At 35.3% G+C, this 24409-nt stretch overlaps 1 protein-coding gene across 2 annotated transcripts; it reads left to right on the top strand.

Annotated features, from left to right (window-relative positions):
• Positions 1 to 4170, top strand: LOC102582152 (uncharacterized). Of its 2 annotated transcripts, none has more exons than XM_006342488.2 (4): positions 1 to 297; positions 2422 to 2559; positions 2645 to 2828; positions 3754 to 4170. In XM_006342488.2, exons 1-3 carry the CDS (start codon positions 64 to 66, stop codon positions 2825 to 2827), a joined length of 555 nt encoding a protein of 184 aa, XP_006342550.1. In that variant the 5' UTR covers positions 1 to 63; the 3' UTR covers position 2828; positions 3754 to 4170. The 2 variants fall into 2 exon arrangements, with proteins under 2 accessions (XP_006342550.1, XP_006342551.1); XM_006342489.2 differs by having other exon boundaries at positions 3759 to 4170.
• The last annotated feature ends 20239 nt before the right edge of the window (positions 4171 to 24409 follow it).

The raw sequence follows: 24409 nt of genomic DNA on the forward strand, positions 1-24409 counted from the left end.
AGAGAGAGAAATAAAGCATAGATACTTGTAAAAGAAGTTATTGTCAATTGTTCCAACGAAGAAATGGCTGATACCAAATTGAACCCAAATTCCGACGAAGAAATGGCTGACACCAAATCGAACCCAAATTCCGACGAACAACTCCTTGTTTGGCAGAGGGAACTGCCCCGCCGGTTCTTGGCCGGTGAGGTTCTCTGGGACGACGACGTATTCATCCCTGCAGGCGTTTCGAAGGAGCATAGCGCTATATTACAGAAAGTTTACACGAAATACTTCTCTCAGATTTGTGAAACTGATGTCAGTGTTCTTCCCCTGCTTTATCTATCGAGTATCTGTATTCATACATTGTTTACTATCTGTAAACCTGTTCATAATCTGATTTGTGAAAAATTGTTTTGAGGAATTGTTGTTTAAGGTAGTTGCGATCAGTTTTATGATCAATAAGAGTACCAATTATTAAGAGAAGCTTTCGTTGGCTGAGGGTGATCTTAATATTAGTAGTATATTTTTAGATGTTGATTAGGTGTTTAGCCTGTTTATCTAGAGTATTCTCAACCCTAGGATTTTTAGATGTTGATTAGTATCCCCTGCTTTATCTATCAAATATCTGTATTCATACATTGTTACTACCTGTAAATCTGTTCATAAACTTATATTGTCAATTTGCATGCCAATGAAAAAGTGTTTTGAGGAATCGGTGTTTCAGTTAGTTGTGATCAGTTTTAAGATCAATGAGAGTACCAATTATTAAGAGAAGCTTTCGTTGGATCAGTAGTATATTTTTTTAGATGTTGAAGTTGTTTAGCCTGTTTATCCAGAGTATTCTCAACACTAGGGTTTTTAGATGTTGATTAGTTGTTTAGCCTGTTTATCTTAATACAATTCCTGCCGCGATCACCTCCCTCTAATTTGAGCCTAGCTAACCTGTAATGTCCCAAGCTCTGCCCAGTCTGATCTCCCCATGCTTTTAGAGGCGCAAGTGTGGCAGATAAGATTGTGTAACTTACTTACAAGTTACAAGTCATTATTGTTTTGGTGTTACATGTTAAAATATATATATATATATATATATAAGAGAATTCATGCGGTGGTGTTCAAGTGAGTTGATTAGTACTACTTAATAGAACAAATACTGAAAGAGCCTGTTAGCTCCATAAACTTATATTGTCAATTTGCATGCCAATGAAAAAGTATTTTTGAGGAATCATTATTTCAGTTAGTTGCAATCAATTTTAAGATCAATGAGAGTATCAATTATTAAGAGAAACTTTCGTTGGCTGAGGGTGTTCTTAATATTAGTAGTATATGTTTAGATGTTGATAAGTTGTTTAGCCTGTTTATCTAGAGTATTCTCAACTCTAGGATTTTAAAAAAAAATTATTATTCCGGATATTAAATCTACTCCGATCACCTCCCATGCATGTACGATTCCTGCCGCGATCACATCCCTCTTATTTGAGCCTAGCTAACCTGTAATATCCCAAGCTCTGCCCAGTCTGATCTCCCAAAGTTTTTAGAGGCTCAAGTGTAGCAGATAAGATTATGGGGCTTACTTACAAGTTACAAGTCATTAATTTTTTTGTGTTACATGTTAAAATAAATACATAAGAGAATTCATGGTTCTGTTGGCTGAGGGTGTTCTTAATATTAGTAGTATATTTGTAGATGTTGATTAGTTGTTTGGCCTGTTTATCTAGAGTATACTCAACACGAGGAGTTTTCTTTCTCTTCTTCCGGATATTAAATCTACTTTGAGACGTGCTTGAGGAGGTTGTGCAATCTAATTGATCAAATAAAATAGACAGAACAAATTGACTGATTATATTTATACTCCAATTCGTTATAGTCTCCGTTGTGTATCTTTTTCTTTTTTGGATGATACATATGACATGCTTCTTGTTCATCTATATTATCTGTAACATGTCAAACTCTCATGAGCCGAAGTTCTGCAAAAAAGATAACTGATACTTAAGACTTACATCCACATGTTCTCAATTCTTCCCAATTCCTGCCACGATCACCTCACTCTTATTTGAGCCTAGCTAACCTGTAATATCCCAAGCTCTGCCAGTCTGATCTCCCTAAGTTTTTAGAGGCTCAAGTGTGGCAGATAAGATTATGGGGCTTACTTACAAGTTACAAGTCACTATTGTTTTGGTGTTACATGTTAATAGAAAATGCATGGTGCTATTAGCCGTTGTGTTCAAGTGATTTGATCAGCACTGCTTCTCTTTATTAAACAAAAAGACCAAATACTGAAAGAGCATGTTAACTACAAAAATTAAATTTATGTACTTGATTGAATATCTGCTTCTTTGACTTTCGCTTCCTCTAACTTTGTCTCTGCATGACTAAAATTCTGAACCGATCTGTGCAATAGAACTTGAAAATGAAATCATGTCTGATTGGCTAATTTGACAGGGTTTCGACATTGACATCTATCCGGGTAAATCCCAGGCAGCTATGTATATACCTTATCTGGATTTTGAGAATGAGAATGACTTGTTGATGGATCTGGCTAACCAAGCTATTCAGGACTATAATGATAACAAAATCGATGTATGCCTCTATTCATCTAATCGTATTTTCTCTGTTTGAACAATCACCCTGAATGTCCTTACAGTATTTTCTTCATGCCTTGCAGGGTTTTGAGTATAAGGCCGAGTATGTTGAAAAAGTGAACTTTATTATGGCTGAATGCCGTGAATTCTTTATCACTGTTAAAGTCAGAAATCTCACTCTGCGTACACCTTTAGTAACTTTCCAAATCCATGCATATAAAGGGCCAAATGAGGAGAATGTTGTTCGTCTTTGCCGGAGAAAATGAGGTGAGGTATACAGATTCCCTCCCCTTTTTAGGGGTTGGGGAAGAAATATGTCATTTTGAGTGAATCTTAGTGCTATATATTTTTTGTTGTTTCTTTGGCTTTGGTTACTCTTTTGGGAATTGGGATGGAGGCGTAGTTTTTCTTGTTGACTTTGGTTACTCAAATCTATGTGGATATGGATATTATAAGATGATAGATAACCCATGAAAAATTAAATATTTGCAACGTTTTTTGGGGTAAGCTTTGAAAAATATTTTTACCGAGACAATTTTATTGCCACTGCATAACAAAGCACATACATTTTGTAGGAGCGCCAGACTAACCTTCTTGTACATGGTGAGAACTTGTTGAACCAAGTTGATGAAACTCAAAATGTTATCTTAACTATCACCAATTCTAAATGTTATCTTAACTATCTTAACTTTTCTTTATCTCATTTACAGTACCCTCAAGCTTATATGCCTGCACATTCCCTATCTCATTCACCTTGATTTTGTATTTGTTTCACTTCCTTCAGCAGTAGATGCATCTTTGGAAATGCTAACGTTATTACCATTATTCTTCCTTCTCTTATCTGTTTGTCATGCTTCCCCCTTTGCTGCCTCTCCCATTTTTCCCTCCGTTATCACATCATTAGTATTCTAATTTGTCGCATATGTTGTCCTGAACTTCATCTTGAGACACACATTCGTAGGAGTTGAGAATTCGATAGGACACACAAATATGAAAGTATGTGTTGCTGGACCTTCTTGTCTTTAGGGAAAAGACAAATATGATTATCAACCTGATGACTTGCACTGGATTAGTGGTTGTTTAGTTGTCAAAGAGTTGGAGTTCAATATTGACCTATACTTAATAGTTAATTTGCCTTGGTTTGCATCTATACTTTACGGCTAATTTAGTTTAGTTTTTTTTTTTGGTGCAGTTCAGATGAATTGAGAAGAAACTTGACTGGAGGCAGTTGAACATTGTTTTCTAAATCTTTTTTTAACAGACAGATGCTGTGGAGGAAGGGTCCAATGGATACATAAATAGTTTCTCTGGCTTTGGTTACTCTTTTGGGACGGAGATGTTAGTTTTGTTGTAGGCTTAGATCTTACTAGACATTGTTGGCAAAAGAGATTGGCCTTCAATGGAAGTTTTTGAAGTGAGACATTGAATCATTGTTGCAGGGTTATAGAGTATTGACGTTTGATTTTGTGTTTAGTGTTTAGTTTAACATGATTGATGCTTTCAACAGCATATTCTGGTTAATCTCCAATGTTGCTTCATAATGATTTGTCTGTTAACCCCATTCCTTTGTTAGTGATTTGCTAAGTTTAGTTGTCTAGTTGGAAGGACTCATCCAATTTCTTGATTTGAATTGTCTGGAGAGTATCTTATATGTGTATTATAGATGGAAAATCAAGCCTGTTTTTCGATGGTTGAGCTCAGACGCTAAATCTGGAATCAACAATGAGGGCGTCTAGTTTAGAAGTTCCGGTCCCTGAGCAAAAAGGCGAATGGCTTGGAAGCTAGTGATTGTCACAGTGGTAATGTAGGCAGCAGGTCTAATGTATCTGTAGCAACAGCTACAACACGGGGAAGAAGGGAATCGAAATATGTATGGGTGGTAAATGCAAGCAATCAGGTGGTGGAGCTAGCGATATCAATTAGAATTCCAACGCATTAGAAGAAGAACAACAACAACAAGAAGCTCAACCTTTGTACCCTACCCTGGTGAGTTCCATATATAGGGAAAATTAGCATGTCTAATCATATCTTCTTTGGTAATTCATCATTAATATTGTTGTTCAACCATATTCGATCGCCTATTTATGACCAATAAGAAGTGATTGCATCATTACCTTTCTGAAAATGAGAGGTTTACCGTCACATTATTATATGCGAATTAAAGAGAGCTTGCTTAGTTCGTAGATTGGTCCGATTTGTAATTCACTTCATCCTGTGATCAATAGCCCAATTATAATGATGTTAATTGTTTACATTCATAATAACTAATAGTAGTATTTTCCTTGGTTTCCTCCTAGATCTACGTAATGTAAAACACGTGACATTTTTCTTTGTTCAATATTGACTTTGCACATCCTTTAAGAAGTAATGTAAAATAAAGTGTTGTTTGTTATTATTAGCACTACGTTTTTACGATGTTACTGATTCACAAAGTACTTATTTATCACTCTTTGTATGGAAGAATTGAAAACTTTAAATAGAAATGTTTGGCTAATCATCTATATTTGGGGACATTGCTCAAACATGTCCTTGAGCAATGGTGGTGCACTACCTCTTGTTCCGACGAAGGGGTGTCGGTCGACACCCCTCAATTGTATGTGGCTCTGCCACTTGTAGATGAACATGTCCTTACGATATGTGAAAGAGTGAAACAAAGAGGGTTAGAATTAGGTTGAGCGGAGTTAACAACACATGATAAGGAATGAAAGAATGTAAGTGTAGCTGATAAGTACATTTTCGTACCGAGCCACAAAAATCTCCTAGACAATATTTTTGTACTCAAGAGACTGGTGGTGAACATGCTTTGATATTAAATTATCACAACCCAAAAATTCTTAGTCGTAATGAAACCTACCCAAACCCCGTAGGCAAACCAATAGCACAACTAAATCCATTTTGAAAGCAGAAGTAAGAAAACACCAAATGTAAAGTAAAAACATGGAACCCTCCGTATAGAGTTGGGGGAGTAGTATGAGAAGCCTCACCATTTTTTGCACATATTTTGGGCATTTAAGAGCTATTTCACAGAAATTAAGTGTTTTTCTAAGTTTTTCGTGTGTGTTAGCCCATGAATATTTTGGTGATATTTCATGATTGTTTTGCAAAACCTTTACAAAACCCTCTGTACGGAGTTGGGGGAGCAAGTACATGAAGACTCGTCATCTTTTTACACATATTTTGGCTATTTAGGAGTAATTTTAGGAGAATTAGTGATTTTTTCAGTTTTTCGTTGGTGTTAGTTAGCCCATGAATATTTTTGTGATATGACTTCTCAATGGTGTTTTGCAAAATCTTTATGGAACCCTCCGTAGGGAATTGGGGGAGCAGTACATAAAAGTCTCACCATTTTTTGCACATATTTTGGGCATATAAGAGCCATTTCATAAGAATTAGGCGATTTTCTCAGTTTTTTTTGTGTGTTAGTTAGCCCATGAATATTTTGGTGATATGACTCCCAGACTTTTTTTGCAAAACCTTTACGGAACCCGCCGTAGGAAGTTGGGGGAGCAATACGTGAAGCCTTACCATTTTTTGCACATATTTTAGGCATTTAAGAGCCATTTTACAGTAATTAGGAAATTTTCTCTGTTTTTTTGTGTGTGTTAGTCAATGGATATTTTATGATATGACTTCCAAATGATTGTTTTTGCAAAACCTTTACAGAACACTCTGTAGGTAGTTGTGGAGCAGTACATGAAGTCTCACAATTTTTTTTGCACATATTTTGGGCATTTATGAGCCATTTTTCACGAGTTAGGCTATTTTCTCAATTTTACGATTGTGTTAACCCATAAATATTTTGATGATATGGCTTCCGAACGATTTTCTAGCAAAAACCTTTACGGAACCCTCCTTAGGGGTTGGGGAAGCAGTATGTGAAGCCTCACCATTTTTTGCGTATATTTGGGCATTTATGAGCAATTTTACAGGAATTCTATGATTTTCTCAGTATTTCGTGTGTTAGCCAATTAATATTTAGGTGATATGGCTTCCACATGATTTTCTTGCAAAATATTTACGGAGCCCTCCGTAGGGAGTTAGGGGAGCAGTATGTGAAGGCTCACCATGTTTTGCACATATTTTGGACATTTAGCAGTCATATTACAAGAATTAAGTGATTTTCTTAATTTTTGTGTGTGTTAACGCATGAATATTTTGCTGATATGGCTTACAAATGATTTTTTTTTTGCAAAACCTTTATGAAACCCTCCGTAGAGTGTTTGGGAGCAGTACGTGAAGTCTCACCATTTTTTACACATATTTTGGGCATTTAGGAGTCATTTTAAGGAATTAGACAATTTTCTTAATTTTTCGTGTGTGTTAGCCAATGAATCTGGTGCCTTAGGGCACCTGAAAATCTTTTATAAAAAAACTTTATTAGGACCTCTGTAATGAGTTAGGGAACCATCATTATGAAAAAACTTTATTAGTATATCCACGTATACTCGCACCATTTTTAACGTCTATTTCCACATTTATGGTCCTTTTTTAGGAATCACGCAAATTTCTCAATTTTTTGTGTGTATTAGCCCATGGATCTGCCGCCTCAGAGCACCCCAAAAAATGTTCGCAAAAAACTTTATGAGGATCTCTTTAATGAGTTGGAGAACCATCACGTATACGCGAACCATTTTTTCAATGCTCATTTCCACATTTACATGCCTTTTTAGGAATCGCACAAATTTCTTAATCTTCATGTGTATTAGCCCATGGATCTGGCGCCTTGGAGCACCCAATTTCTCTCTCTCAAAAGACTTTATAAGGACCTCCATAATGAGTTGGAGAACCATCACGTATACTCGCACCGTTTTTAATGCCTATTTCCGCATTTACAACCTTATCTTAGGAATCACGCAAATTCCTCAATATGCAAATTTTTTCTCTAAAAAAACTTTATGAGAACCTCCATAATGAGTTGGGGAATCATCACATATACTCGAACCATTTTTTTTAATGCCTATTTTTGCATTTACATGCCTTTTTTTTTAGGAATAACGCAAATTCCTCATTTTTTCTTGTGTATTAGCCCATGGATTTGACGGTTCGGAGCACCCAATTTTTTTTCTCAAAAAACTTTATGAGGACCTGCGTAATGAATTAGAGAGCCATCATGTATACTCGCACCATTTTTATAATGCCTATTTTCGCATTTACATGCCTTTTTTAGTAATTGCACAAATTTCTCAATTTTTCATGTGTATTAGCCCATGAATTTGGCACCTCGGAGCACCTAAAAAAAATTTCAAGAAAAAATTTATGAGGTCCTCCTTAATGAGTTGGATAACCATCACGTATACTCGAACAATTTTTTAGCGTCCGTTTCCGCATTTTTAGGCCTTTTTTTAGGAATCGCGCAAATTTCTCAATTTTTCATATGTATTAATCCATGGATCTGGTGCCTCGGAGCACCCAATTTTTTTTCTCAAAAAATTTAATGAGCACCTTCGTAATGAGTTAGGGAACCATCACGTATATTTTTAATGCCTATTTCCACATTTAAAGGCCTTTTTTATAAATCGCGCAAATTTCTCAATTTTTCGTGTATATTAGCCCATGGATCTGGCGCTTCAGAGCATCCAAAATATTTTTCTCAAAAAACATTATGAGGACCTCCGTAATGAGTCGGAGAACCATCACGTATACTCAAACTATTTTTTAAACACCCATTTCCGCATTTACAGGTCTTTTTTAGGAATCACGCAAATTCTTTAATGTTTTGTGATTATTATTGTATAGATTTGGCGCCTCAGAGCACCCAAATTTTTTCTCAAGAACATTAGGAGGACCTCTATAATAAGTTGGGGAACCATCACGCATACTCACACCATTTTTTGAATACCTATTTCCGCATTTACAGGCCTTCTTTTAGAAATCACGCAATTTTCTCAATTTTTCGTGTGTATTAGCACATGGATCTGGCGCCTCAGAGCAGCCAAAATATTTCTCTAAAAAAACTTTATGAGGACCTCTGTAATTACTTGAGGACCATATTGTATACTTGAACCATTTTTAACGCCCATTTTCGTATTTACAGGCATTTTTTTAGGAATCGCGCAAATTCTTCAATTTTTCGTGTGTATTAGCCTATGGATCTGGCGCATCGGAGCAACCAATTTTTTTTCTCAAAAACCTTTATGAGAACCTCCGCAATGAGTTGGAGAACCATCTCATATATTCTAACCATTTTTTAACGCCCATGTCAGCATTTACAGGCCGTTTTTTAGGAATTGCACAAATTACTCAATCTTTCATGTGTATTAGTCATGGATCTGGCGCCTCGATGCACCCAATTTTTTTTAAGTACAAAACTTTATGAGGACTTTCGTAATAAGTTTGGGAACCATCACATATACTCGCACCATTTTTAATGCCTATTTCCACATTTAGAGGCCTTTTTTAGGTATCACTCAAATTCCTCATTTTTTGTATGTATGTATTAGCCCATGAATCTGGCGCCTCGGAGCACCCAAGATTTTTTCTCTCAAAAAACTTTATGAGAACCTCCGTAATGAGTTGGGGACCCTTCACGTATACTCACACCTTCTTTTTAACGCCCATTTCCGCATATACAAGCCATTTTTAAAGAATCGGCCAAATTCTCCGATATTTCGTGTGTATTAGCCCATTGATCTGCCGCTCGGAGCACCTAAATTTTTTTTCTCAAATAAATTTATAAGGATCTCCGTAATGAGTTGGGAACCTTCACGTATACTCACACTATTTTTTAACGTTCATTTCTATATTTACAAGCCCTTTTTTAAGAATCGCCCAAATCTCAATTTTTCATATGTATTAGCCCATGGATCTGGCACCAAGATCACTTAAACAAATTTTCTCAAAAAACTTTATGAGTACCTCCATAATGAGTTGGGGAACCTTCATGTATACTCATACCATTTTTAACGTCTATTTCTGCATTTACAAGTCCTTTCTTAATAATCGCTCAAATACCTGATTTTTCGTATGTATTAGCCATGGATATGGCACCAAGAGCACCAAAAATTTTTTTTCTCAAAAAACTTTATGAGGACCTCCGTAATGAGCTAGGGAACCTTCACGTATACTTACACCATTTTCTTAACGTCCATTTATGCATTTAAAAGACTTTTTTAAAAAATCACTCAAATTCTCCGATTTTGTGTGTATGCCCATGGATCTGGCGCCTAGAGCACTTAAATATTTTTTCTCAAAAAACTTAATGAGGGCCTCCGTAATGAGTTGGGGAACCTTCACGTATACTCAAACCATTTTTTTAATACCCATGTTCGCATTTACAAGCCTTTTTTTAAGCAAGCCCAAATTCATTGATTTTTTTGTGTGTAAATCCCAATGGATCTGACGCCCAGAGCACCAAAAAATATTTTTCTCAAAAATCTTTATTAGAACCTCCGTAATGAGTTGGGGAAGTCTCTCGTATACTCACACTATTTTTTTAACGCCCGTTTTCGCATTTACACCCCATTTTTAAGAATCACCAAAATTTCCCAATTTTTAGTGTATATTAGCCCATAGACATAGCGCCCAGAGCACCCAAATTTGTTTTCTCAAAATGTTTTACGAGGACCTCCGTAATAATTTGGGGAACCTTCACGTATACTCACACCATTTTTTAACGCACATTTCTGCATTTTACAAGCCATTTTTTAAGAATCGCCCAAATTCAAGATTTTTCGTGTGTATTATTAGCCTATGGATATGGCGCCAAGAGCCTTCAAATTATTTTTCTTAAAGAAACTTTATGAGGATCTCAATAATGAGTTGGGGAACCTTTACGTATACTCACACCATTTTTAATGCCCATTTCCGCATTTAGAAGCCCATTTTTAAGAATCACCAAATTCCCCAATTTTTCGTGTGTATTAGCCCATAGATCTGGTGCCTTGAGCAACCAAATTTTTTTTCTCAAAAAACTTTATGAGGACCTTCGTAATGAGTTGGGGAACCTTCACGTATACTAACACCATTTTTTAATGCTCATTTCCCCATATACAAGCCCTTTTTGAAGAATCGTACCAATTCTTTGAATTTTCGTGTATATTATATTATCACATGAATATGGCTCCCGAAAACCTTAAAAAAATTTCTCCAAAAAATTTATGAGGACCTCCGTAATGATTTAGGGAACCTTCACGTATACTCACACAATTTTTTAACGCCTATTTCCGTATTTACAATCCTTCTTTAAGAATCACCCAAATTCCTCAATTTTTCGTGTGTTAGCCCATTGATCTGGCGCCCGGAGCACCCAATTTTTTTTTCTCAAAAAGACTTTATGAGGACCTCCATAATGAGTTTGAGAACCTTCGCGTAGACTCCCACCATTTTTAACGTCAATATCTGCATTTACAAGACCTTTTTTAAGAATCGCCCTAATTCTCCAATTTTTCGTGTGTATTAGCCAATGGATCTGGCACCCGGAGCACCTAAAGTATTTTTCTCAAAAACCTTTATAAGGACCTCCGTAATGAATTGATGAATCTTCACGTATACTCACACCATTTTTTTAACGCTCATTTAAATATTTACAAGCCCTTTTTAAGAATCCCCCAAATCCATAATTTTTCATGTGTATTTGCCTATGGATTTGGTGCTCGGAACACCCATCATTTTTTTCTCAAAAAACTTTATAAAGACCTCTGTAATGAGTTGGGGAACATTTATGTATACTCACACCATTTTTTTAATACTCATTTCTTCATTTACAAGCTCTTTTTTAAGAATCTCCTCAAATTTCCTAATTTTTCGTATGTATTAGCCCATGGATTTGGCGCCCGGAGCACCCAAATTTTTTTCTCAAAAGACTTTATGAGGACCTGCATAAAGAGTTTGGGAACTTTCACGTGTACTCACATTATTTTTTGAACTCTCATCTCAGCCTTTTTTTATGAGTCGCCCAAATTCATTAATTTTTCATATATATTATTAGGCTATAGATCTGGCGCCCAGAGCACCCAAATGTTTTTCTTAAAAAAATTTATGAGGACCTCCGTTACAAGTTTGGGAACCTTCACGTATAATCACACTATTTTTTTAACGCTCATTTATGCATTAACAAGTCCTTTTTTAAGAATCATCCAAATTTCCCAATTTTTCAAGTGTATTAGCCCAAGGATCTAACGCTCGGTGAACCTAAACTTTTTTTCTAAAAAAACTCTATGAGGACCTCCATAATGAGTTTGGAAACCTTCAAATATACTCACACCATTTGTTTTACGTCCATTTCCACATTTACAAGCTCTTATTAAAGAATCACCCAAATTTCCCAATTTTTCGTATATATTATGCCTAAGGATCTGGAACTCGGAGCACCCAATTTTTTTCTCAAAAACTTTATTAGGACCTACGTAATGAGTTTGGGAACCTTCAAGTATACTAACACAATTTTTTAACGCTCATTTCGGCATTTACAAGCCCTTTTTTAAGAATCGCCCAAATTTCTCGATTTTTCGTATGTTAAATAATTAGCCAATGGATCTGGCGCCTAGCGCACCCAATTTTTCTTTCTCAAAAAAAAGTATGAGGACCTCCGTAATGAGTTGGGGAACCTTCATATATACTCACACCATTTTTTGACGCCCATTTCCGCATTTAAAAGCCTTTTTATAGAATCACCCAAATTCCCCGATATTTCGTGTGTATTAGCCCATGGATCTGGTTCTCGGAGCACCCTAAAAGTTTTTCTCAAAAAACTTTATGAAGACCTCCGTAATGAGTTTGGGAACCTTCAATTATATTCACACCATTTTTTTAACGGGAAAATGCATAAGTATCTCCCAGCCTATGCCAAAAATCCCTGAGTCACACCTAACTTTTACTAAGGTCCTATTACCCCCCGAACTTATTTTATATATAATTTTCTACCCCTTTTCGGCTTACGTGGCACTTTCTTGTAGGCCCAACGCGTGTTGACAATTTTTTCAAGGATAGTACCACGTAGGTACGGAAAAGGGGTAAGTAAAATTAATTAATAAAATAAGTTCGGGGGGGTAATAGGACCTTAGTAAATGTTAGGTGTGTCTTAGGGATTTTGGGCATAGACTGGGGGAGTACTTATACATTTTTCCTTTTTTTAACTCCCATTTTCATATTTACAATCCCTTTTTTAAGAATCGTCCAAATTATCCAATTTTTCGTTTGTATTAATTAGCTCATGAATTTGGCGCTCGGAGAATCCAAAATATTTTCTCTAAAAACATTATGAGGACCTCCGTAATGAGTTGGGGAACCTTGACGCTTACTCACACCATTTGTTTAACTCCCATTTCCGCATTTACAAGCCTTTTGTTAAGATTCGCCCAAATTCTCTGATTTTTCATGTGTATTAGCCCATGGATCTGGCGCCTGGAGCACCCAAATTTTTTTCTCAAAATACTTTATAAGGGCCTCCTTAATGAGTTTGGGAATCTTCACGTATACTCACACAATTTTTTCATTTCCTCATTTACAAGCCTTTTTTTAAGAATCGCCCAAATGCCCCTATTTTGTCTGTGTATTAGCCCATGGATCTAGCACCCGGATCTCCCAAATTTTTTTCTCAAAATTCTTTGTAAGGACCTCTGTAATGAGTTGGGAACCTTCACGTTTACTCACATCATTTTTAATGCTCATTGCCGCATTTACAAGTCCTTTTTTAAGAATCACCCAAATTCCCCGATTTTTCGTGTATCTTAGCCCATAGCTCTGCCGCCTGGAGTACCCAAAAAATTGTTTTCACAAACTTTATAAGGAGATCTGTAATGAGTTGGGAACCTTCACCTATATTCCCACCATTTTTTAACGCTCATTTCCGCATCTACAAGCCCTTGTTTTAAGAATCGCCCAAATTTCCCATTTTTCCGTGTGTATTAGCCTATAGATCTGGTGTCCGGAGCACCCAAATTTTTTTTCACAAAAAACATTATGAGGACCTATATAATGAGTTGAGGAACCTTCACGTATACTCACACCATTTTTTTATGCCCATTTACAAGCCCTATTTTAAGAATCACCTAACTTCTCCGATTTTTCGTGTGTAATAGCCCATGACTCTGACTCTCGGAGCACCTTAAATTTTATTCTCAAAAAACATTATGAGGACCTCCATAATGAGTTGGGGAACCTTCACGTATACTCACACCATTTTTAACGCCCATTAAAGTATTTACAAACCCTAAGAATCATCTAAATTTCTCAATTTTTCGTTTGTATTATTATCCCATGGATCTGGCATCCAGAGCACCAAATTTTTTTTCTCTAATAAAATTATGAGGACCTCTGTAATGAGTTGGGGAACCTTCACTTATACTCACACCATTTTTTTTACACCTAATTCCGCATTTACAAGCCTTTTTTAAAGAACCACCCAAATTCTCTAATATTTCGTGTGTATTAGCCTTTGGATATAGCTCCCGGACCACCCTAATTTTTTTCAAAAAAAACTTTATGAGGACCTCCGTAAAGATTTGGGAACTTCACGTATAATCACACCATTTTTTTAACGCTCATTTCTGTTTTTACAAGTCCTTATTTAAGAATCGCCCAAATTTCCTGATTTTTCGTTTGTATTAGCCTATGGATCTGGCGCCCGGAGCATTCAAACATTTTTTCTCTAAAAACATTATGAGGACCTCCGTAATGAGTTGGAGAACCTTCACATATACTCACACTATTTTTTAATGTTCATTTTCGTATTTACAAGCCTTTTTTTAAGAATCGCCTATGTTGACACCCAATTTTAGCCCTCCAATATATAAATTAATCTTCGAGCTTTTTCAATTTTCAAACGATTTTAAGATAATTAGTTTTATAAAATTTCAAAATAAAATAAACATAGTTTGCGAGTTATTTTAAATAGTTTTGTCACTTCTTTAATATATATATATATATATATATATAAATATGTGTTTTATAATTATGTATATAATTAATATATTTTAAAAATATTCGAAAATCATCTCAAAAAGATTTTTTTGCTTTAATTAAGTATTTGTTTGATTAGTTTAAGTTATGTTTATATTTTTGAGCAAATTTGTTTACAAGTAAATTAATTGTTTTATTTCGTTAAATTTAAGAAGCTCTTTAATTAATTTTGTTTAAATTTGGCAACAAGTTTAATTCATTTGGTCATTTGTTTAACTACCATTTTTTGCCAACACCTTCAACCCATCTAAGACTCAAAATTGGGCCTATTTATCAGCCCAATTCCCATTCAAATTAATTCCCAGCCCACTTTTTTTTCCTATTCTTTTCCCTTCCAGCAGTTCCCAGCCGACCCAACCCTTTTCCCCTCTGACCCGGCCCAGTCCAATTCAAAAACCCACCCAAAAATACAACATACATCAGCAAACATTCATACATACAGCATACGTACATCAGTAGCTGACAGAGAACCCCACCGCCCATACTCTTCTTCTTCCTCCAGACGCAACCCAGAAAAATTCAGCAAAATCCGAAAAGCTTGTCCAACTGCTCTGCAAAACCCATACCCTGCAGACCCCCCATCACCCTCACGTCCCTTTTCCCCATTTTTAGGGATTTTTTTTCAAAGCTTACCACTGTTGGATTGAAAAGGGGCAGAATGAAAATTTGAAAAAAAAATTCGAAATTTCACGGGGATTTCCTCCGAATTTCCGGCTATATATTGCTCTCTTATGATCACTATTGAGGGGGACGGTAGAGGAAGAGAATAGAATTTTGAAGGTTGGAGAATAGTATTCCACGAAATCGAACCCACGAAGGTTTGAGCCTCAGATTTTTTATTTTCTTTCAAGTTCTTTTACTCATCTGCTGGTGGGTCGAAGGTCGAATCATTCAAGCTCGTCGTCCTAGTCTCGCTGCCCAGAAGAAGGTAAAATACTTCTAACTTTACTTTGTGTAATTCCTGTTAGTTTTAAGTATACCTTTCTTGATCATTGTATTGGTTATTATGTGTTAAGATTGGGTGATTTAGTAACAAAAATCTGTTTTGTCTTGTGGGAAGCTTAGTTTGTATGAAAGAACTCCTGATTCTTGGTTTAAGTGTTAGTTGATCAGCCTTCCTCTAGCTCGTTTCCAATGTCTATATTCACCTGCTCGCATCTCGTATTCAAGTTATATGACTAATCATCTCATTGAATGTCACTGCCCGACCTTCAGAACGAGCTTATATTTTGAGGTTGGTTGATTAATGTTTGGTATTACCTTGATTAAGCATTCTGTTGGAAAATCGCGTTGATCGAGTACGCTATAGTTCTTATTTGTGCTATTGCCTATTAGAGTTATATAAAACTGATTGTTTGTTGTAAGTTTTGGCAGAGTTGAGTTCACTTTCTTATCGTTTGTCAGATTGAGATTCGCATCCTTATCGTAGCTGCATTTTGATATCATTAAGATCTCGTTAAGTTCGAAAAGGGCACGAGGCTACCTCTTCCTTAAAGTCATATTTGTTAATCAGCACTGTAGGTTGCCATTCTGTTTTCACTATTTTTCGTTCTTAGCATATCAAAGTTCATGGTTATTCGAAATTCTATATTATTCATCTAAGTTGTGGTTTGGTTGCCTGTCGGTTCTATTTCGATTTATCTTAAATGTTGTTTTGTTCTATGTTCAGCATGGCAGATTCTACTTAAAATTTAATTCCAGCTTCTGTATAGCTGATTAGGTTCTTTGTTTAGCCCAAGCGTAAAAATCATAATCTAGTTGTTCCAACTTGTTTGCTACCTATTGTTTAGCTTTAGTCCTTGCTGACCACTGTTTAGTATAAAATGTGATTACTTTGAATAATTTTAGCTAGTACATGCGGAGAATTAGTTGAGTCTTAATTTGAATTAATGCTCCTAATTGTCCAATTTGTCCTCAGCCTTTAGTTGTGATTTAATTTTGAGTTTAAATGGGTGATATAACATTCAATTATCAATGTCTATGATATTCTACAATACATTGCTCCTACTGTGCTATTTCTTCCTTCCTTAGGCAGTAATAAAAATGTCAAATAATTTAGTAGTTGCATAACTTGTTCTTTGCGGTGGTTCAAATTTTAGTGTGTTTATTCATGAAGTTATCTCGTGTATTTTCTTTTCAACAATGGTTGTGAACAATTTCAAGTTAAATAAATTATCATTCTAATTGTTGTCATTTTTTTTATGCATGAACTACCTCGGTTTGAGTCCGTAGGACTCCCCTTTTTCTCTTGCATCTCGAGTTGGTTGAAACCCAACATTCCTCCTTCTTCGAGTCAACTTCACCATTGTTTCCAAGTTTTGGAAGCTGATACAAAATACTAGGTTTCAAAAGGCTGAAACATAGCTTGTATACACTGATATACGGCGATATACGCCAACATATATGGTAAAAAATGCAGCAGCCACAGGTTGAGGTCGGGAATAAAAAATGCAGGTGTCCGGAAGCAAGAAATACATGAAAAGGGGCCAAGAAATGACCGATATACACTGATATACATCGGCTGTATACCAAAAACGGGAATTGTGTTAAACTCCAAAAACAACAACGAAATTGGCCAAAAAGGGGCCCGAATTCAATTTCTCCCTTACTCTTTAATTATTTAATTGTGATTATTTATTGTTTGTTGTTTGACTCTAACTTTATAATTGTTAATTAACTTAGTTGAATTCCCCAAAAGACGAACTATTTCTCCGTGTTGTTGTATTTCTAACAAATCTCATTTTATCAACTCTTGTATTTTCATTTATAATCTTTAGTCAAAACTTTTTATTTTTTTTATTTTTTATTAGTTTAAAATAGTTTTCATATTTTGATTAATCAAAAAAATGATTCAAATAAAAACCAACTAATCTAGTCATAAACCAAAAAAATGACTCAAATAAAAACCAATTAATTTAGTTTCGTTAAAATTCTAATTATTTGTCTCTAATTCAAATATTTCAATTAAGGTCCCATTTTCTTAAAAAATAAAAATTGCTCTTTGTTTAACTATTTTCTCAAAGTTAATCTAATAATGTAAATTATTATTATAAATACTTACTTAGTCATTTTCTCAAAAAATGTTAGTTAAAACTTATTCTACAATTAATTCGAAATGATTTTCATGCTTTAATATATTAAATTGGTTTAAGTTATTTTAAAATGAATTAAATAAATTCTAATTAACTTAGTTTTATTAATTTTCTAATCACTTGTATTTCGAGTCAATTATTTCATTTTGGATCCTTTTCTCTAAAAAATAAATAAATAATAAAATAAAATGTATCATTTATTTAATTATTTTCTCAAAGTTAATCAAATATTGTAAGTTATTATTTTTATGTTTAATCATTATTTTCCTAAAAAATAGTCAAATATATTTCAGTCAAGTCGCAGGTCAACCGCGTGTTAGCGGACACTTCGAATGCTTAAACCCTTCTCGAAGTGTAAATTGAACCCCGAACCCCCTTTGGTATTTTCAAATGATTTTTTTTTTCTGTTTAAATCTTTGAAAATTATAAGTTTTCTTAATTTCTTTAAAAAATTAAGTGGCGACTCTTTCTAAGTATTTTTCAAATTGTTTTATACTTAGAACATTTCAAAAAAGTGATTTTTCTAGAAATAGTTAAATTACGGCACAACAGCCTAAATTCTCTGATTTTTCGTGTGTATGCCATGGATCTGTCCCCCGGTGCACCCAATTTTTTTTCTCAAAGACTTTATTAGGACCTCCGTATTGAGTTTGGTAACCTTCAAGTATACTCACACAATTTTTTTAAAGCTCATTTCCGCATTATCAAGCCCAGTTTTATGAATCGACTAAATTCCCCAATTTTTCATGTGTATTAGCCCATGGATCTGGCTCCCGGAGAACCCTAAATTTTTTTCTCAAAAAAATGTTATAAGGACCTCCGTAATAGTTGGGGAACCTTCATGTATAATCACACCATTTTTAACGTCCATTTCCGTATTTACAAGCCTTTTTTTAAGAATCGCCCAAATTCCCGATTTTTCGTTTGTATTAGCCTATGGCTATGGCGTCCGGAGCACCCAAATTTTTTTTCTCTAAAATCATTATGAGGGCCTCCATAATGAGTTGGGGAACCTTCACGTATACTCACACCATTCTTTGACGCCCATTTCCACATTTACAACCCTTTTTTTAAGAATCGCCCAAATTCTATGATTTTCCGTATGTATTTGCCCATGGATCTGGCTCCCAGAGCACCCTAAATTTTTTTCTAAAAAACCTTTATAAGGATATCCGTAATGAGTTGAGGAACCTACAAGTATACTCACACTACTTTTTAACACTCATTTTCATATTTACAATCCCTTATTTAAAAATCGCTCAAATTCCCAATTTTTCGTTTGTAATATGCCTATAGATCTGGCACCCGGAGCAACCAAAATATTTTCTCTAAAAACATTATGAGAACCTCCGTAATGAGTTGGGGAACCTTCACTTAAACTCACACAATTTTTTAACGTCAATTTCCGTATTTAGAAGCCTTTTTTAAAGAAAATCGCTCGAATTCCCCAATTTTCTTGTCTATTAGCCCAAGGTTATGGCGCCCGGAGCACCCACAATTTTTTTCTTCTAAAACTTCATGAGGACCTCTATAATGAGTTGGGAAAATTTCACGTATACTCACACCATTTTTTTAACCCTCATTTCCGCATTTACAAGTCATTTTTTAAGAATCGCCAAAATTCCACGATTTTTCGTTTGTATTAGCCCATGGATCTGGCGCCCAGAGAACCTAAACTTTTTTTCTCAAAAAACTTTATGAGGACCTCCGTAATGAGTTGGGGAACCTTCACATATACTCACACCAATTTTTTTACGTCCATTTCCGCATTTACAAGCCTTTTTTTAAGAATCACTCAAATTTCTTGATTTTTCTTGTGTTAATGCCTATGGATTTGGCTCCCGGAGCATCCAATTTTTTTTTCTCAAAAACTTTATTACGACCTCCGTAATTAGTTGGGGAACCTTCAAGTATATTCACACCATTTTTTTAATGTTCATTTCCAAATTTATAAGCCATTTTTTAAGAATCTCCCAAATTTCTTGATTTTTCGTGTGAATTATTTAGTCCATGGATCTGCCGCCCGGAGCACCCAAAATTTAATTCTCAAAAAAAACTATGAGGACCTCTGTAATGAGTTGGGGAACCTTCACATATATTCACTTTTTTTTTTAAAGCCCATTTCCGCATTTTTGGCGATGTGTGTATTAGCCCATAGATCTGGTTCTCAGAGCACCATAACTTTTTTTCTCAAAATATTTTTTCACGACCTCTGTAATGAGTTTGGAAACTTTCACATATACTCACACTATTTTTTTAACGCTCATTTCTGTATTTACAAGCCTTTTTTAAGAGTAGTCCAAATTTTTCAATTTTTGATCTAGCGCCCGGAGCACCCAATTTTTTTTTCTCTAAAAACATTGGGAGGACCTCCGTAATGAGTTGAGGAACCTTGACGTATACTCACATCATTTTTAATGCCATTTCCCTATTTATATGCCCTTTTTTAAGAATCGCGTGAATTCCTCAATTTTTCGTGTGTATTATTAGCCCATGGATCTGGCGTCGGGAGCATCGAAAAAAAATTCTCAAAAAACTTTATGAGGACCTCCATAATGAGTTGGAGAACCTTCACGTATAGTCACACTATTTTTAAACACCCATTTCCATATTTACAAGCCGTTTTTTAAGAATCTCCCAGAATCCCTGATTTTTCATGTGTTAATGGATCTGACGCTCGGACGATCCAAAAAAAATTCTTAAAAAACTTTATGAGGACCTCTATATGAGTTGGTGACCTTCATGTATACACTACAAGAAAAGTGTAAATTACATGGGGATTTTCCTCGAGATTAGTATGAAAATCCGTAGGAAATTTATTTTCGTGCAAATTTTCATACTAATCCCCAGAAAATCCCATGTAATTCACACTTTTCTTGTAGTGATATCACACCATATTTTAACGTTCATTTTCGCATTTACAACTATTTTTTTAAGAAATGCCCAAATTCTCAATTTTTCGTGTGTATTAGCCCATGAATCTGGCATTCGAAGCACCTAAAACTTTTTTCTTAAAAAACTTTATGAGGACCTCCGTAATGAGTTGGAGAACCTTCACGTATACTCACACCATTTTTTTAACGCCCATTTCCGCATTTACAATATTTTTTTTAAGAATGGCCCAAATTCCCCGATTTTTTGTGTGTCGTAGCCCATGGATATGGCGCACAGAGTACCCAAATTATTTTTTTCAAAATCTTTATAAAGACATCTGTAATGAGTTGGGGAACCTTCATGTATACTCACGCCATTTTTTGAACGCTCATTTCCGCATCTACAAACCTTTTTTTATAAATCGCCCAAATTTCCCAATTTTTCTTGTCTATTAGCCCATGGATCTGGTACCCGAAGCACCCAAATTTTGTTTTTCAAAAAACATTATAAGGATCTCCGTAATGAATTGAGGAACCTTTAGGTATACTAACACCATTTTTTTACGCCCATTTTCGCATTTACATGCCCTATTTTAAGAATCAACTAATTTTCCCGATTTTTCGTGTGTATTAGCCCATGGATCTGACTCCCGGAGCACCATAATATTTTTTCTCAAAAAAACATTATGAGGACCTCCATAATGAGTTGGAGAACCTTCACGTTTACTCACCATTTTTAACGCCCATTTTAGTATTTACAAGCCCTTTTTAAGAATCGCCAAATTCTCTGATTTTTCGTTTGTATTGGCCGATGGATCTAATGTCTACAGCACCCAAAATTGTTTTTTCTCTAAAAACATTATGAGGATCTCCGTTATGAGTTGGGGAACCTTCACGTATACTCACACCATTTTTTTTACTTCCATTTTCGCATTTACAAGTGTTTTTTGAAGAACCACCCAAATTCCTCGATTTTTCGTGTGTATTAACCCATGGATTTGGTTCCCGGAACCCCCTAAATATTTTTCTAAAAAAACTTTATGAGGACCTCTTTAATGAGTTGGAGAACCTTCACGTATACTCACATCATTTTTTTAATGCTCAGTTTTGTATTTACAAGCGCTTATTTAAGAATCACCCAAATTTCTCAATTTTTCGTTTGTATAAGCCCATGGAATGGCGCCCGGAGCACCTAATTTTTTTTTCTCTAAAAACATTATGAGGACCTCCGTAATGAGTTTGGAACCTTCACTTAAACTCACACCATTTTTTAATGCTCATTTCCACATTTAGAAGCACTTTTTTAAGAATCGCTCGAATTCCTCAATTTTTCTTGTGTATTAGCCCATAGATCTGGCGCCCGGAGCACCCAACATTTTTTTTCTTCAAAAACTTTATGAGGACCGCCGTAATAAGTTGGAAAACCTTCACCTATACTCACACTATTTTTTTAACCCTCATTTCCGCATATACAAGCCATTTTTTAAGAATTGTCAAATTCTCTAATTTTTCGTGTATAAATAGCCAATGGATCTGGCGCCCGGAGAACCTAAACATTTTTTCTCATAAAACTCTATGAGGACCTTTGTAATGAATTGGGTAACCTTTACATATACCCACACCATTTTTTTTACATCCATTTGCGCATATACATGCCTTTTTTTAAGAATCGCTCAAATTCCCTAATTTTTCGTGTATTAATGCCCATGGATCTGGCGCCCGGAGCACCCAATTTTTTTTCTCTCAAAAACTTTATTAGGACATCTGTAATGAATTTAGCAACCTTCAAGTATACTCACACCATTTTTTTAAAGGTCATTTCCATATTTACATGCCTTTTTTTAAGAATCGCCCAAATTCTCGATTTTTCGTGTGTATTAACCCATTGATTTGGCTCCAGGAGAACCCTAAATTTTTTTCTCAAAAAACATTATGAGGACCTCTGTAATGACTTCGAGAACCTTCACGTATACTCACATTATTTTTAACGTTTATTTCTATATTTACAAGCCCTTTTTTAAAAATCGCCCAAATTTTCCAATTTTTCGTTTGTATTAGCCCATAGATCTGGCGTCCGAAGTACCCTAAATTGTTTTCTATAAAAACATTATAAGGACCTCCATAATGACTTAAGGAACCTTCATGTATACTCACACCACTTTTTTGACGTCAATTCCAGATTTTTCGTGTGTATTAGCCCATGAATTTGGTTCCCGGAGCACCCTAAATTTTTTTCTAAAAAAACTTTATGAGGACCACCTTAGTGAGTTGGGGAAACTTCATGTATACTCACACCATTGTTTTAACGCTCATTTTCGTATTTACAAGCCCTTAATTAAGAATCGTCCAAATTTCCTGATTTTTCGTTTGTATTAGCCCATAGATCTGATGCTCGGAGCACCAAATTTTTTTTCTCTCAAAACATTATGACAATCTCCGTAATGAGTTGGGGAACCTTCAACTAAACTCATACGATTTTTTAACTCCCATTTCTGCATTTAGAGCCCCTTTTTTAAGATCCCGAATTCTTTGATTTTTCATGTGTATTATCCCATTGATCTGGCGCCGTGAGCACCCAAAAAAAATTTCCTCTAAAACTTTATGAGGACCTCCTTAAAGAAGTGGGAAACCTTCACGTATACTCACACCATTTTTTTTAACCTTCATTTCCGTATTTAGAAGCTTTTTTTTAGGAATCGCCCAAATTTCCCAATTTTTCTTGTGTATTAGCCCATGGATCTGGCGCCCACATAACCTAAACTTTTTTTCTCAAAATTTTTTATGAGGACCTCCTTAATGAATTGGGACACCTTCACATATACTCACACCATTTTTTTTTATGTCTATTTCCACATTTACAATCCTTTTTTTAGAATCACCCAAATTCTCTGATTTTTCGTGTGTTTAGCCCATAGATCTCACACCTGGAGCATCCAAATTTGTTTTCTCAAAAAATTTATTAGAACCTCCGTAATGAGTTTGGGAATCTTCAAGTATACTCACACCATTTTTTTAAAGCTCATTTCCGCATTTACAAGCCCTTTTTTAAGAATCGCTCAAATTTTCCAATTTTTCGTTTGTATTAGCCCTTGAATCTGGCGTATGGAGCACCCAATTTTTTCTCTCTAAACATTATGAGGACCTCCGTAATGAGTTGGGGAACCTTCGCGTATACTCACACCATTTTTTTGATGTCCCTTTCCACATTTACAAGCCTTTTTTTAAGAACCGCCCAAATTCTCCAATTTTTTGTGTGTATTAGCCTATGGATCTGATTCCCGGAGCACCTTAAATTTTTTTCTAAAAAACTTTATGAGGACCACCTTAATGAATTGGGAAACCTTCACGTATACTCACACTTTTTTTTAACTCTCATTTCTATATTTACAAGTCCTTATTTAAGAATCGCCCAAATTTCCCAATTTTTCATTTGTATTATCCCATAGATCTTGCTCCCGGAGCACCCAAAATTTTTCACTCTAAAAACATTTTGAGGACCTCCATAATGAGTTGGGGAACCTTCACTTAGCTCACACCATTTTTTAATGGCCATTTACGCATTTAGAAGCCCTTTTTTAAGAATCGTTGGAATTTCTCAATTTTTCGTGTGTATTTTCCCATGGATCTGGCGCCCGGAACAACTAAATAAAATATATTCTAAAACTGACCTCCTTAATGAGTTGGGAAACCTTCACGTATACTCTCACCATTTTTTTAACCCTCATTTCCGCATTTACAAGCCTTTTTTTAAGAAACGCCCAAATTCCCCAATTTTTCGTGTGTATTAGCCCAGGATCTGGCTCTCGGAGTATCTAAACTTTTTTTATCAAAAAACTTTATGAGGACCTCCGTAATGAGTTGGGGAACCTTCACATATACTCACACCATTTTTTTTACGTCTATTTCTGCATTTACAAGCCCTTTTTTAAGAATCACCGAAATTCCCCAATTTTTTCTTGTGTTAATGCCCATGGATCTAGCGCCC

The sequence above is a fragment of the Solanum tuberosum genome, unplaced genomic scaffold (genome assembly GCF_000226075.1).
Source record: "Solanum tuberosum cultivar DM 1-3 516 R44 unplaced genomic scaffold, SolTub_3.0 scf00034, whole genome shotgun sequence".
NCBI lineage: Eukaryota > Viridiplantae > Streptophyta > Magnoliopsida > Solanales > Solanaceae > Solanum > Solanum tuberosum.